This window comes from Caretta caretta, chromosome 13 (assembly GCF_965140235.1).
Source record: "Caretta caretta isolate rCarCar2 chromosome 13, rCarCar1.hap1, whole genome shotgun sequence".
In the NCBI taxonomy this organism is placed as follows: Eukaryota; Metazoa; Chordata; order Testudines; family Cheloniidae; genus Caretta; species Caretta caretta.
In genome coordinates, this window is record NC_134218.1 from 595,551 (window position 1) to 610,655 (window position 15,105).

The window sequence follows — 15,105 nt, forward strand, 5'->3', positions numbered from 1 at the left end:
ATGGTCTTATTTACTGTTGATTTGGCATTAAACACTATGAGCATCACATCCCTGTATATGCCTGGGGAGATGCACTCTGGAGTGGTGGAGGGTGCTGCCTGGTATCAGATCAAGTTTCTATTGGTTGACTGACATTTCTGAGAGTCCAACTGCGAATTGTAGGTGGATCTGAGGGATACCTGCCACATTGCTGGCTCAGCTAGGAACCCAAGTGTCTGGGGGCATCTTAAAACCCTTCTACTAAACATTTACCTTCCATTTACCCCCTGAAGGTCGCCTACTAGCCAAAGGCACCATGTTGGAGGGTGACAAAACAAAAGGTAAAGGAAGTTTTCAGAAAGTGAAGCCACCTCCATTTTTGCAGCCTTCATCTCCCCATAACTTGATCCAGTTTGCCTTCCAGAAGAACTCTATCCCCTCCTAAAATCCTGTCTGACATTTCAGGCAGGTTGGTTTGGTTTTGGCCTAGTTCAGAGCATCAAAATCCCGGTTGCAATTAAAAGCTTCACTCTTAACTGTGGAGAAACTAATGTCTCGTCACTGTATGTTAAATAACAACTGGTCCAATTACTGATCCAAGGTGACCCTCAATTAACCTTTCTCCACTCTTGGGGCAGCTATTCATGGAATCTCTGTTTTTTTATCATCTAACCAGGTTTTAATCCTCCACAAGATTTTGCCCCATGCCTTATGTTATTTTCCTTCATAGCCTCTTATGAGGGACCTTATCAAAAACTTTTTGAACTCCAAGTAAATTATATCCACCTGTGTCTTTTACTTCATTAATGTCTTCCAAAATTCTGATGGGTCTGAGAGGCAGGATTCCCCCCACTGGAGCCAGGGCTGTTTGACCCAGTCAGGTTACACTTATCCAAGCGCATTCCCTGATGGGAGGTTGCTCTGTAGCTCCCAGCATCCGCCGTGGCCCTGTGCTGCATTAGTGATTTTCCAACCTCATTTTCATGAGTATAAACATTTCAGATGATCAGAGCTTGGCAAAAGCCACCCTCTTGCCCCAGACAGTGTGTGGGCGTTTGTGCTCCATGTTCATGCTGCTCTGGGCTTCTCCACCAACAGGCTTCAAACCAAGAGGAACCCGGGAATTCAGGCAGCCCTGGACATGCTTGCACACGGCCCCTTCTCCAGACTCTATGCTCTGATACTGCAAGGGATTGCTGATTCCTCAGAGAATACGGTGAGGCTCACTCTGCAGGAGCAAATTAATCTTCCATGCTGAGTGATCCCCAAAACTTTCCTTGTGGCATCTCACTAAACAAGGAGTAAAAGCCAGCATCACCCAGCACACCTAAGCCTTGGCTGGAAACAAGCTTTAATTGCAGGGCTTGTTCCAAGGGCTGCTGGAGACCCCGGCATACGCGTCGCTGAACAACGGCTTATTAGAGAATAAGAACAGGAATCAGCTGGTGGGCGTATTATTACTGCAGTCTTTCACTCTGTCTCCCCTCCTTTGCTCCTGTCCAATTCCCCCCCAACCCCCACCCCCCACACAATCTAATTTCCCCAGCACTCTCTCCTTTGGTTCCCTTCCAGGCCTGCTCATTCCCTTGCTAAAGCCTCCTTCAGTTTCTCTCTCCCCCTTCTTGCCGTCTCTCTCTCCCGGGCTCGGCCCCTCTTGCACTCTGTCTCCTTCTCTATATAAATATCAGTGGTGACAAACTGCTACCCACCAGCCCATCTGTTTCTTTGTACAAATTTGTAGCCCGTTTTGAAACGTGATTTATAAATATTGCTCCTGCAGCCAAGGAGTGACACTGATGGATGTCATCACAGATGGATTCACTAAGCTCTTGGTTAAATCTTTTTGCACCTACTTCTCTCACTTCCTGTTAGGCAGCAGAAAGCAACATCAGGAGCGTAACTCATCCTCTCAGCATGACAGGGACCAAAATCCTCTCAGGAAATGTTCTCCATCTTTGACCCTGTATAAGAGTTTGTCAGGCTGAGCAGAAAGGCTCCTGGCAGAGACAGTGGGATTTTGATGAGGGACTGGATGGGATTAGGAGGCTGTGGTCAGCAGAGCATTAGATTTTCAGCTATTAGAAAGTGACATTTGTTTGCACACACCAAATGCCAAATTGTCCCACTGGCAGCAGAATGCAAAGGTGTTGTCCCTAGCTGCAAGTGGGGATCGGCATGCCTCTATTCTAATAGCTGAGAGACGCTTCCAGGATCCTACAGAGATGTGCTAGAGCTGAGAACTGCTGGGATATGCCGACACCTCATAGGGTAGGGGAAGGATGGAAGGAGGCCACTGGGCCGTAGCATCTAACCCAGTTAAAATTACGCTCCGCAGAAGATGGCTAAATACCAGGGAGAACGTAAGGGCCCAGAATGAAAATTATTTCCTTTTAAAAATTAATGGCCTAGATCCTGCCCCCTCTTCTGCAGGCAGGCATGGCAGCTGAACAGCCGAGGACCCACTGTGCAGAGAGGGGCAGGATGCTGTGAGTTCATGCAGGCGGGTTCCGACCACCCAGAGTGCACCCTGTGGAGGCTCCATGGGCAGCGGTTCTTGGGGCAGGCCCAGGGAGATGGGACAGTCTGCCCTTCGGGTCCACTTAGGCATCTCCCTTGCCCCACCCCCTGCATGGGTGGGCTCTGGAGGGGTGACTCTGCCCTCCTATCCAGACCTCACCCCCACGGGACTATTTACAGGGGCTTTGCAGAGGAGCGTGGGGCTGAACTAATAGCTTTGCTTATTTCACAACCACTGCACACTAGCCAGGAGAGGAAGCAGCATAGCCAGCTCCTGCCCTGTGTTATGAGGGTGGGGAGTCTCTTCCCCAGCCTAGACACCCCTCCCCCCCGCTGCTCCCCGGAGCGGACCAGACATACTCCTGCACTCCCTTGAGTGCTTAAGGGGAGTCGGTCACCATGCCTCCCGCGGAGATGAGCTCATGGCTCAGCCTGTCCTTTTACATACATGCCACAATTGTCAGCAGGCTTTTGGGAGCCGGAGTGCTGCAAGACGTGGTGTCTCCAGGCTCCCCGAGCCGTCTTGCCTGTGGCAGCACGATGGCTCCTGGGCTGCCTCCTGCCATCCCCAGAGCCAGCTCACCCTTGGGCGTTCAGGCAGGAGGTTGCTCTCTGTAGTTAGCCAGGACCGTGATTTGGCCATAGTCCCCAAATGGGCATGGCTAATGATCAGTGACCCCAGACAACATCCAGCAGAAAAGAGAGGGCATGCAGGAGACATTGCGGCCAGTGGCCATGGATGGGAGAGTGCCCGACCAGGCAGGACTCATAGAGTCAGAATGACAAAAGCCTTGTCAGGGCCCAGCCCATCCCTCAGAGGCCAGGGTCTGTCCCTGCCATCCTGTCCCCCGGGGGCCAGCAGAGCTGCCCTCTGCAGTCCATTCTCTAGGGCTCTCTCCAGCATTGCATTCAATGGCCCAAGTGATGGCATTCGCTCTTGGGGTTCTCTGACACACAGAGCTTGTCTGCACTGTGCCGCAGCGTGGCCTACGGAGCCAGTGGGCCAAGAGGGTGTGAACCAGGAGCAAAGGGCTGACATAAAGCAAAGGAAAATGGAGTCTGAGTCTGGCTATGTCTGTGCTGCGCCACAGTGCGCCTACAGGGGTGTGAATTGCGGGGCACGCCACAGCGTGACGCTGTTGGGACAAGGGCGCCGTTAACATGAAGAAGGTATTGTTTAGTTTGTGTCTGCAGCATCCACACGGCCCAGTTAGAGCTCAGCGCTTTGTTGTGCTGTGTAATTGACTCCCCCCGTCGTCCGTGCTGTGGGGCAGCCGTGCAGTGTAGACATCACATCGCCTCGGGCTCCATTTTCCTTTGCTGCTGTCGCTCTTTGCTCCTAGTTTACACCCCTTTGTCCCACTCTGATCAGTTCCCCACGCCGCTCCCCGACAGGCTCGTTTACTCTCTTAGCAGAGCTGCCGGTTCTCATTACCGGCTCTGTGAGGCACGCTCAGCAATGTTCCTCTTTCATCCTTATTCGGCCCCTCCAGCCCTCTTGGTATTTTTGTTGCCTTTCTCTGAATGTTCCAATTAATCAGCATCATTCTGGAACTGAGGTGCCCAGCCCTGAACGCGAGATCCTGGAGCCGTCTTGCTAGCCCTTCACAGAGAGGGACAATCCGCTCCCTGCTGAGATGAGACACCTCTGCGTGTGCAGCCCCACCTTGCCCACAGTAACCACCTGCACCTCCCAACGTATGGAGCAAGTGCAGTGGGATGACAGCAGACTGGAGAGAAGAGGCCACTCTGAGCCATGCTGTGCTAGAAGGAGTCTGAAACCGGCCCTGGGACTTCATCATTGCAGGGCAGCCACTGACAGGACCCGCTGTCCTTGTTCTGCAACACCAGAAACACAAGCCAGAAAGCGCAGAAGTTCCAACATTTTACCATCAGGCCCCACTTTCATATGGTAAATGAGCTCAGTCAGCCCCACCATCCCATGCTCCAGAGCCAGCATTCACTGAATCCCTCGCGCTGAATCTGGGCCAATAATCCACCTCCAGCTGGAACAGCGGGCAAAGCCCCCCCTCTGCCACCCTCCCTGGAGGCTCCAGGCTGTTGGGCCCCACTGGAGGGCACTAATAGCATGCCATCCATGCTTCAGCCCAGGGAGACTGAAGAAGTCACCGAGGGGCTCCTTGCTTGGGACACAGATGCTAGGGCTGGTCTGGAATCTCACAGAGGCCCAGCCAGCCATGAGCTTGATCTATGAGGATGTGAATAAAAAAGTGAGAGAAGAGCCATGTCCCCACAGACACAGCCTGCCCCACCCAGGGGTGAGGACTTGCCATGGGACATGTCCCTTCTCCCCCTCCCCGAGGCGTGTGGCCCTACCCCCAGACAACGACCCACCAAGGGGCCTTTTAAATAAGGACCCTGATTAATATTTCCACTCCCCCTGCCCTCTCCACACTCACTGCTTCATACACACCACTCTGCCACTCCCACTCTGTTGCTAAGATCAACCCAGCTTCCTTGACTGAGCCCTGGTTGCCTTCCAGAAATGCTGATGCTCCTCTTGATCAGAGAAAGAAAGGGCCTAAAGCGAGAGCCAGTAGGGGACCGTTTGCTTTGGCTGACTTACAGCTCATCCTGTCTGAGAGAGCCTGGGGCTTTGGTAATGGTTCCCTCGTTTGTGTCCGTAGGGATCACCCTGCTTTGCTGTCGCTTTTCCCGAGTGTTCACTTACTCACTTTTTGCATCTTTACTGCTGAGCTGCAAAACCGTGAGTCGGGGCGAAGCTCATTGAGCGTTTACTCACATTCTGTGCCAGTTTCACAGATGCTTCTTCGTTGTGTTGTTGTTACCCAGTCCCCATACAAGCTCCTATCCCATGAGACTTTGAGTCCCTCCTGACAAAGCAACATGGGCCCTGTTCTTCTAACACGGCAGAGTGAGCCTGCTTCACCCATAGCATCATCTGCTAGCGCTATGTTGAAAGATGAAGTTTTGAAGTGAACCTTTCCAGCTGTGCAGCATTGTTCTACACTCCTCGCACCATCACAGCCAGTGGATGGCCATGTCCAGAAGAAAGCAGAACAACAATCGAGGCGCCTAAAGGCAGATATAGAATGGAAAAAGCTGACTTTCTCCCCCGTCTGTGGCCTTCCAAATGTTGTCGTCATCCTAGGACTCCTGCCTTGTCTCTGCTGGCTCTGCCTGGCCTGAGCAAATTGATTAGAGAAGTATTTGAGACAATTATGGCCAAAAATCATATTCCCCAAGAAATACTAACTGCACTGGAAGGGAGAGTAGAGGGAATCTCATCTCAGCAGCCTAGAAAGTCTGGTAGATAATACAGAGTGATACATGGAGCCTACCGACTCCAAAGCTTGGGGGCTAGACAAGCAGATGTCTCAACTCTCTAAAGGTCTAATTAAGAGCAACATAATGGATGGAATGATGGAAGACTTGGAAATCTTAACAATCAGGATTCTAGGAGTGCCTGAAGATAGAAGTAACAGATACTCCAGGTCCAGTGGAGATTCTGTTACCCACTCTGCATGACACTCTGATCTGACAGAGAGGGAAAGGGAGCACTTCATCCCCACCCAGGCAAAGAAAAAGGCAATGGGACCAGAGCAGTAATGATGCCTGAAGCTCAGAGAATTTTGTGTTAGGAAGAAGTAAAATGTAAATAATCAAGAATTCTTTCCCACCAGACCCAAGTCCTGCCACAGAAGTTAGAGAAGGGAATTTTATTCCTTTCAGAGAAACCTTTAAGGAAGAGGGAAGCTACAACTGCAGTATGGCTGCCCACTGAACTGGGAGTTATATACAGTAAAGAGTCTGCGTGTCCTGGGATGCTAAAGCTGTGAAACAGCTGTTGGAGAAGGGGAAGACAGATGCTTATTCTGGCTCGGCGAGTGCAGGAGGAGCGAGGATATGAAAATCCAACCCGGAGATTTGATTGCTCTCATCTGCTTTCTTTTTTCTCCTATTTTAGATTGACTTAGGTAAAAAGAGCTATCGCTGCCATCAGCAGAGTCTGTTTGCAGAAAGACTCTGAGAGGCGGGACTGTTTCACTATACCTGGTTATGACATAGGCATCCCTTTGAATAGCTTGTGTTCCCGAACTTTCCTGTTCTGTACCAGTACCAAGGGCTGGGTTCTGGACACTTTGTTCATGCAGGTTTTGGCCCTGTTTTGTTAGTCTGGTCCTCAAGGTGGCTGAGACATGGACAGGAAATAACAGGGGACTCTCTCTGGAAAAGTGATGTGGCGTATGTGGGAAGAAATCGCCCAAGTGATTAGTAGGAGGGCAGAATGTGGCAATCTGGGGACAGCACAGAAGGGAAGTGCTTGAAATGTAAGATGGTAGCAGAAAAAAAAGTTGGTTTGTGGGCTTCACAAGCAGAGGATGATGCATGCAAGAGTACTGCCTAGCACGTGCGAGGCAGCAAACCTGTGCAAGCATGGAAAAGCCCCAAATACTTCACCATATAGATAACCCCACTGTCACCTCAAAGTTGAAAAGCTGTGGACCAAGAAGATAATTTTGATCCTTGTAGTGGCTTTGGGACTACATTCACAATGATTATCTGCACCACAACACTGGTGGGACAGTACCTGCCTTCTGCTCCAAGCATCTCAATTCTGCAAAGGAATTAGCAAATATGAGATGTTCAGAGAAGAGCCATTACAAATATGATGACAATGGGGCCAGAGGAGAGGACTGACCTGCGAAGACAGCAGGATACATCTGACTATTTGGCTATGCAACAGCTTAAGGAGAGGGGCCAGGAGAACAGTCTACAAATTACTGAAGGATGTAAACATCAAGCAAGGAGAGAAGGAGGGGATGTGGGGCTAGTTATGGGATTAAACTGAGCAAAGGGAAATGTAGGCTGAATATCTGGGAAAAGTGCCTGATGCTGAAGCTCTCAGACTGTCTAACCAGTAGTCCGGCATTGGCTTGGTGATGAGCTAAATGAACTACCAGGCCTTTTCTTCTTTTGTTATAGCCATGAGGATCTGTGGGTCTCCTCTCTGGATCCGGTGCTTGCTTAGCCCTGCTCGGGGAGAGAAAACGTTGTTAGGCAGTTTGAAATAAAGAGTTTTGTATTCTTTTAATTTTGTCTCTCTCTCTGCCATTGAGTTATGTATGTCTGTGGAAGTTCTCCGACCCCTCTATGAGCTGTGCCTTTCTGAAAGTGGAGCTCGGTCAGGCAGCTGCCAACAGTCGGTGTGATATTTCAGTGTTGTTGGCTGCTTTTGTTTTGACTTTGTGGACAGGACAATCAAAATTCTTCCTCTTTCCTTCCCTGGGGGTTTGGATGGACGCTGCATGTGTCGTTCCATCAATATCAGAGCTGAAGTTAGTAGCTGCCTTTCCCTGAGGGACTCACGCATATTTCTAGTGAGTATTCTGTGTTTATACAAATCATTTTGAAATCGGTGTGTTGTAGCAGGTCTTTCTCTAATGTGAGCTGGAGCTGACTGTAAATAAAATGGGAGTTGCCAGCATTCTGATGTGCTTCCCAAACAGCACTAGGAACTGGTGCTAAGTACACATTTACAAAGAGCTAAATAGGTGTCTGTCTGAGACACTGGAACAGCCCCAAAGTACAAAACTCCTATCCATGAAACAACTTGGAGTGAGAGGTGGCCTGGCACCAGTCCCTCACCCAGATCTGGCGGTGAGCTCAAAGCCCCAGACAGGGTCCAGTGTCAGGGTCAGACCCATTGAGCCAAGATTTCTCTGCCCCAAGTTCTCAGGCTTATTAGTAGACTTGTGCATATTCCCTGCTGGTATGTCCCAACCCCCTGATAATGTCCCCTGGGTCCAGATGGGCAGAACTGCTGAGTTTCCCATGGACTGGCAAGTGTTCTGTTAAAATTAATATAACCGTGCGCTTCTCCATCCTGTTACGTCACAGTGTCCAAGTACCTAACTTGGTGTCTAGCAAACATGGGCAGAGGTGGAGCCCTAGCCCCCCGCTATTACAGCGCTGTTAATACTGTTTACAGCCCCCTTTGCCCGGCTACACCACACTGAGCTGAGGCACCAGCAGCAGCGAGCTAAAGATCTTATCACCTGACCAGGTGTCAGCGCAGCAGCCGGTTAGTCTGTATCCGCAAACAGAACAGGAGGACTTGTGGCCAGCAGGAGAGTGGTGGGAGGGGACGGGACCTTTTGTAGTGATGATCGAGGTGGGCCATTTCCAGCAGTTGCCAAGAACGTCTGAGGAACAGTGTGTGTGTGTGGGGGCGGGTTTACACAAAGTAAAACTATTTCCCCATGTTTATTCTCCCCCCACCCCTGTTCCTCAGACGTTCTTGTCAACTGCTGGAAATGGCCCACCTTGATTATCACTACAAAAGGATTCCCCCCCCCTCCTGCTGGTAATAGCTCACCTCACCTGATCAGGTTTCAGAGCAGCAGCCGCGTTAGTCTGTATTCGCAACAAGAACAGGAGGACTAGTGGCACCTCAGAGACTAACCAATTTATTTGAGCATAAGCTTTCGTGAGTTACAGCTCACTTCATCGAGCTGTAACTGTGGAAAATACATCATATCTAAAGTGATCACTCTCCTTACAATGTGTATGATAATCAAGGTGGGCCATTTCCAGCACAAATCCAGGTTTTCTCCAGCCCACCTTGATTATCATACACATTGTAAGGAGAGTGATCACTTTAGATAAGCTATTACCAGCAGGAGAGTGGGGTGGGGGGAGAGAAAACCTTTTGCAGTGATAAACACCCATTTTTTTTCATGGTTTGTGTGTATAAAAACCATCTTCTGTATTTTCCACAGTATGCATCCGATGAAGTGAGCTGTAGCTCACGAAAGCTCATGCTCAAATAAATGGGTTAGTCTCTAAGGTGCCACAAGTCCTCCTTTTCTTTTTGTTTGTGTGGTGTCTATTCAAAGGAATCCTTTTGAATGCTGGCCCTGCCTGAGTTCAGAATATCGGCAGCATTATAGCATGTGCTGTATGGGGCAACTCGCTAATCTGTTGCCCTGTGTTTCGCATTCTGAGTGTGAGCAAGCTCTTTAAAGCAGGTTCTGTGTCCTAAGGCGACGAGGAGATGCATTTTTTCCTGTTTCCCAAGTGCTGGACTACCCAGGTGCCAAAGCCTCTGGCTCCCCTGACAATGTCTGCAGTGCAGTTATCCGCTGGTAATACAGAAACCTGTGGCAAACTGATAACAGGGGGGCAATCTCCCTGAAGAAAGGGAAAATGCCAGGTGAATGGCATCAAAGCTTTGTGTTGGCTGTTTTTAAACATAAAGGAGATATACACAATATGCTTATTATCCCCCACTTAAGCTGATATCACATGCTATGAAGGTGTGGTAGAAGGCTTTTGAAAAGCAACTCTGTGGAATGGTTTAAATTTGGAACAGTCCATATGGATTCATGTCGGGAAGGAGCACATCTAATTTCAAATTTGTGCTACAAATACTCATGGAGAAGTTCAGAGAAAAGAGACAGCAGCTAGGTATGGTCTTTGTGAACCTGGAAAAGGCATGTGATTGTGTACCAACAAAACTAGCCTGGTGGAGTTCGCAAGAGCCAGTGTGCCAGAAGGCTACTTGTGTCTTACCCCAGGTATGTACAGTGGTGGGACTGGCCTGGTCCAAACAAACAGGGGCCACAGCAGAGAATGTCCAGTAAATACTGGAGCTCAGGGGTCAGCGTTACACCCCTTTTAGTTTGTGCCTGTCATGGACGTGTTCAATGAGAAGATAAGGAAGGGAGCTAGCTGCTTGGGAACATGCTGTTCTCTGAGGACTCAGAGATGTGTGCGGAAGATTGTGAGACCCTACAAGCCAACTTTGAACAGTGGCAATGTAGTTGTGAGTGGGCTGGGCTTAGAGTGAAGGCTGGTAAGACTGAGGCCGTGCTAACTGCAGGAGGAGGACTCACCATAAAGGACAGCACAGGCCGATTGCCTAGAAGCATGAAAGTATTTAAATACTGGGGTCAATGGTTGCTGCTGATGGTGTCCTCCTGAATGATACTCAGAACAAAACCAAAGCGGAGTGGTGGGAGCTGACCCCAGTTCTCTGTGGCAAAAAGATTCCAAGAAAGTTAAAAGGCAGAGTGTATAAACCTGTAATTCAGCCCATCGTAATGTACTGAACAGAGACTTGGGCACCCCCAGGAAAGGCAATCAGTGTGTCTCCACAATGAAAATTAAGATGTTGACATGGTCGAGTAGTTGGACACTGTGACAGGAAATGAAATGAGGCTGTTAGGGGCCTAGCGCAGTTTGCTTCCGTTAGGACAAGTTGGGGGATGTGAGGCTAGGCTATGAGACGCGATCGGTGAGCTGGCTCTTGCAGTTATTGTGGATGGAAGACGACCACGGGGGCGACCAGGCTGCACAACAACCAGCAGTATGAGTGTGAGTTGTGGAAAAAGGCTACAAAAGTCACCCGCCCTCAACAGGGAAGTGACGAGAGAGGAGCAGAATATCCCAAGAAGTGCCAGAAGGGAAGCTGTACTGACTGCTTCCAGCATTGGTGTATTTAGTCAATAAAAACCTCATAATGTACCTGAGGCTGGAAAACAGGGGCCTTGCACAAAGTGTGTGTGACTAAGTGATGGCTGTGACACATCAGGAGCCTAACTGTAAATTCCGTGACCCCAGTTCTTGGGTGTGACCGAACTGCTCAGCACAGGACCTTGCTCCACCTTTGTGGCTCTGATAGTCCCTGGTGTAAGTTAGAGCAGCCTTGGCTTCTCCAGCCTCTATCTAAGCAAGGAGCTATTCCAGCATCCCAAGAATAGCTGGTGCATTGAGGCAGCCCTGCCATGCCTCATTTTCCCCAACTACTCCCACTGCCACTAGACCAGCTCTATGCAACCCAAGAATTCCCGCTACGCTGGGGCAGTTCCCACGGGGCCAGATTCTCTCGTTTCTGGCCCCATTGCACCGCTGGATCAGGATAGAAATCGGCCCTTGGCTGCTGGTGGGTTCTGCCCTCACCATAATGTTCTCTGCCCATTGGTTTGTTTCCATTGTGCTCCTCTTGCTCTTTCACAACTTCTCTAAGGCCTGTCCTGATATCCTGGTTGTAGGCCTTTCCCATGCCCACAGCTCCATGGACTCCTGACTTCCTGGTCTTTGCATGGCCAGCACATGGTCCCTGACACGCACAGCATGCTGCCCCATCAGCGACCTCTCAGCCCACACGGCTCCCAGTCCGCATGCCAGTTTCCATAATGGCAGGTGGCACGACAGCCACAGTTAGACCAGATGTCTTCGCCGATCAAAACGCTGATTGATACAGAAAGGGGCCAGGCCAGCATACATCAGCTGGAATAGGGAGGGAGTTCGCATGCAGCAGGCCACCCCGCTGTCAGTGGGCCTTTTACATTTTAGTGAAGAGGGCAGGCAGATTCAGCAGCCGCTTCTGAGATTTGTTTACCATTCTTCCATTGATAGTGCTGGTCCTCCTCCGGTATTTCCTCTCTGCTGCTTTCCCATGGTGAGGACTGTCCAGGAGTGGGGAAAGGCAGCCAAGCGGTCCCTCATCCCCTTCCCCCAGTCCTGTTGCTTCAGATAGCTTGGCTTATGGGCCAGAGTCACTCTCCCAGTTTCCAGGCCAGTGTCCGTGCCCAGTATGCAGCTGGTGTTATAGCATCTGGCTGCTCTTTGCCTGGGGGTTGGTTGTTACTCTCTGTTCTTCTCGGTATGGATTGTATTTTTTAAATATTGTTAAAGCACCTTGAGGCTGGGGTGGCAGAAGAGATGACAGGCTGGAAGCTTACAGAGAGTTCCTCCTGCCCCTTAGGAAGTTCAGAGGGGGCCCCGAAGCATTTCTGAACCTCAGACTAAGACCTAGGTCTGCTCTAAAATTGTTCTGGGGAAGTTTCTTTGGCCTGCGTTATGCAGAAGGTCAGACTAGACGATCACAATGGCCCCTTCTGGCCTTGGAATCTCTGAATAGCCCTGGCCCATGGCTCCAGGTGCATGTCGACACATGGAGACAAGGAAAACATTGTTTCAAACTGCAGCTATCCTTCCCTGAGTCCTGCCTGGCGAAGGGGCTGAGCTAGTTGGCCCAGGAGCTGCGTCTCTGGTCCTATGACTGTCTTTGATCCCCTCTCAGTGTCTGAGGCCTTGTAGCTTGCTCCATGAGAACCTCGTCAGGGACACTGGAGCGATCAGAAGATTTTCTGAAAATGTTTGTGCTTCCTCTGCTTTCCTTTTGCTATTTATCCGAGTGTTTGATACCCATGTGCTGCTGCTGGCTCCCATCTCCCTCTGTCCCCATTAGTCTCACTTTTGTGCCATGCACTTGGTTTAGGGGCTGCCCCTGCTCATGGTGCCAGACTGCCACAGGCCATTGGGCTTGTGTGGGAATTCAGGCAAACCAGACTCCTGGGCCATGTTTTCAGTGCAGTCTGAAGAAGCCTGCCCCTGCGGGGAGTTTTCATGCCAGCTGGGTGCATAGGCACCTGTTATACATGTGTGAGAACGCACACCAGGCCCACTGGTGGATGCGGGGCATGCTGCTTTTTCCAGTGGGAGAGCCAGAGGAAGCGTGGGAGGAGCAGCCTGGTGAGGAGGGCGGTTGGGGTGGTATGTTTGTCTCATGCTGGCAGTAAGGGGCCGGGGCAGTTTGGTGAAGCTCTGTGGGCACTGGCAGTAACCCTGCCCGTGGGTTTCTTGCTCTCTCCAGACAACACGGCCGCAGTGCACACGCAGAGAGTGGGCTTTAACCGCCAGGAGCAGGACGTTTACTTCCTTCCCATTCTGGTGGTGGACAGTGGGCCTCCTGCCCTGAGCAGCACGGGGACTCTGACCATCCGGGTGTGTAGCTGCGACAGCACAGGGGCCATCCAGTCCTGTAACAGCACAGCCTACGTCATGTCTGCAGCACTGAGCCCTGGAGCTCTCATCGCACTCTTGGTTTGCATCCTCATCCTGATCGGTGAGTGTCCCAGCCTGCTTCTCTTCAGCCTTGCGCTTCCTCTCATCCCGCCCCTACATCTCTCTTCTCTTTCTCCCATCCTCTCTCCTGCACGTCAGCGAGTGCAGCTATTTGGCACCAGCCCAACAGCAGCTTCTCACCTTTGCCACCTGACTCCTTGATGGTTTTCTGCAGAGCGGGAGAGGCAGTAAATTCACCCGTTCCGCAGGGAGAAGCCCGACAGAACTGAGTTCAGACAGGAACCCCTCCATCCAGAGAAGCCTCCGTGCATGGAGCCCATTCCATGCCAAGTCCCAGGCTGGCCTCTGCCAGGGAACACGCTGAGACCCTCCAGGACTTGGTTTATGGAAGTGTCCCAAGCCACCTGCAGATGGATCAGCCACCTGCGTCATCACATGATACACAGGCAAAAGCTGGAGGCTTGTGCTAGCTGGTTTTTAACACCCCTTGTGCTGGCATCTCAGAGAGCTCCTTATGTGGAGGAGGGACAGTATTTCTGTTGCAGTGGTGCCCAGAGCTGAGCCCTGCCCTGGGTTGCTCATAGTCTAACTGAAGACAAGCAGGGTCCCAAGCACACAGAGGAAGCCAGGGAAGATAACAGTGACAGGAGACTTGGACACAGCAAGACGTTGTCTAGTGACAGCCTTGTGGGGGTGGGTCAGCATTAAGATCTAAATAAACAAGAAATATAATTGTTGTCCGAGTCCCTGTCATGACTCTGTTACATAGGAGCCCCCACCTCTCCCGTTGGTCTGATGGATCAATTGTTCCCTGAGCGTTAGGTTCCGTGCCTGAGCGTGTCATCGGCTGCTGTAATACTGGGTCTGGCTGAGACTGGTTCTGGGTTTGGCAGTGGTTACATCGGGCCGAAAGATCCCTCCACCCAGAGTGCCTCCTCCCTTGTTTGGGCAGGCTCCTGGGTCTGGGCAGGCACAGACTGGGTCACAGGCAGAGGGAGGCCTGCACACACAGGCCTGTTTGCATGTGTCAAGTGAGGAGCTCATGTTTAAAATAAAGGAGATGATCAACAGAGTCACTTCCCACCCTGCAGTGTCCCTGCCGGCTGAGCATTGTCAGGGAACATGCAGGACCCCGGGCATTGCTGGAGAAGTCTCTCTTTAGAAAACCCTTTCTACAGGGTGCACTTTACTTCGGTTTCATTTTCCAATGCATTGCAAACAAATTTCTGCCGAATTGCCCACAAACAATAAAGTGCACATCAGTGCGCTAAAGGTGATGGGATGAATAGCTGATAATCCAGGACTCATCTGCATCTTGCTGCTCCCACTCTGTGCCATCCGCTCCAGCATCACCCTCCAGCCATTCTGCTGCTGCCATGCCCTGCTCCCCCTTTTCTCCTTGTCTCTCACAGAACCCATCCTTCCATCTCTGTTGCACTTTCCCCTCCGGGGGGGTGAGTGCCCTGGTGGCTATGCAGCATGGAGAATGCAGCTGCCCCAGTTCTCTGGGACACACCGCAGAGACCAGCACTAGCTCCAGCCTGCACTGTCCCCCACCGGGGACCCAGGGACAGCGACAGCAGAATGTCGTCACTATGGGCCTGGCCCTCAGTTGGCAAACTGGCCAGTGATGCCAATTCACACCAGCCAAGAGGGCTGCAGCTCTGGTCTTCCCTCCCTGGGGGCACGTTCTCCTGCCATGAATGGGTCATTTGGGCGCCATGCCCCTTGCCCTGCACACCAGACCTGAAT

General features: G+C 51.1%; 1 protein-coding gene across 6 annotated transcripts in view; it reads left to right on the plus strand.

Moving 5' to 3' along the window:
* CDH22 (cadherin 22) overlaps positions 1 to 15,105 on the plus strand; it is a 177,694-nt gene that overhangs the window by 158,701 nt on the left and 3,888 nt on the right. For 5 of the 6 annotated variants that reach the window (XM_048820243.2, XM_048820237.2, XM_048820244.2 and 2 more), the window contains one exon: positions 13,142 to 13,393. In XM_048820243.2, coding sequence (XP_048676200.2) covers positions 13,142 to 13,393 — 252 coding nt within the window. Of the gene's footprint in view, positions 1 to 1,077; positions 1,191 to 13,141; positions 13,394 to 15,105 lie in introns of those variants that run through there. The other variant, XM_075118603.1, reaches the window with a different exon arrangement.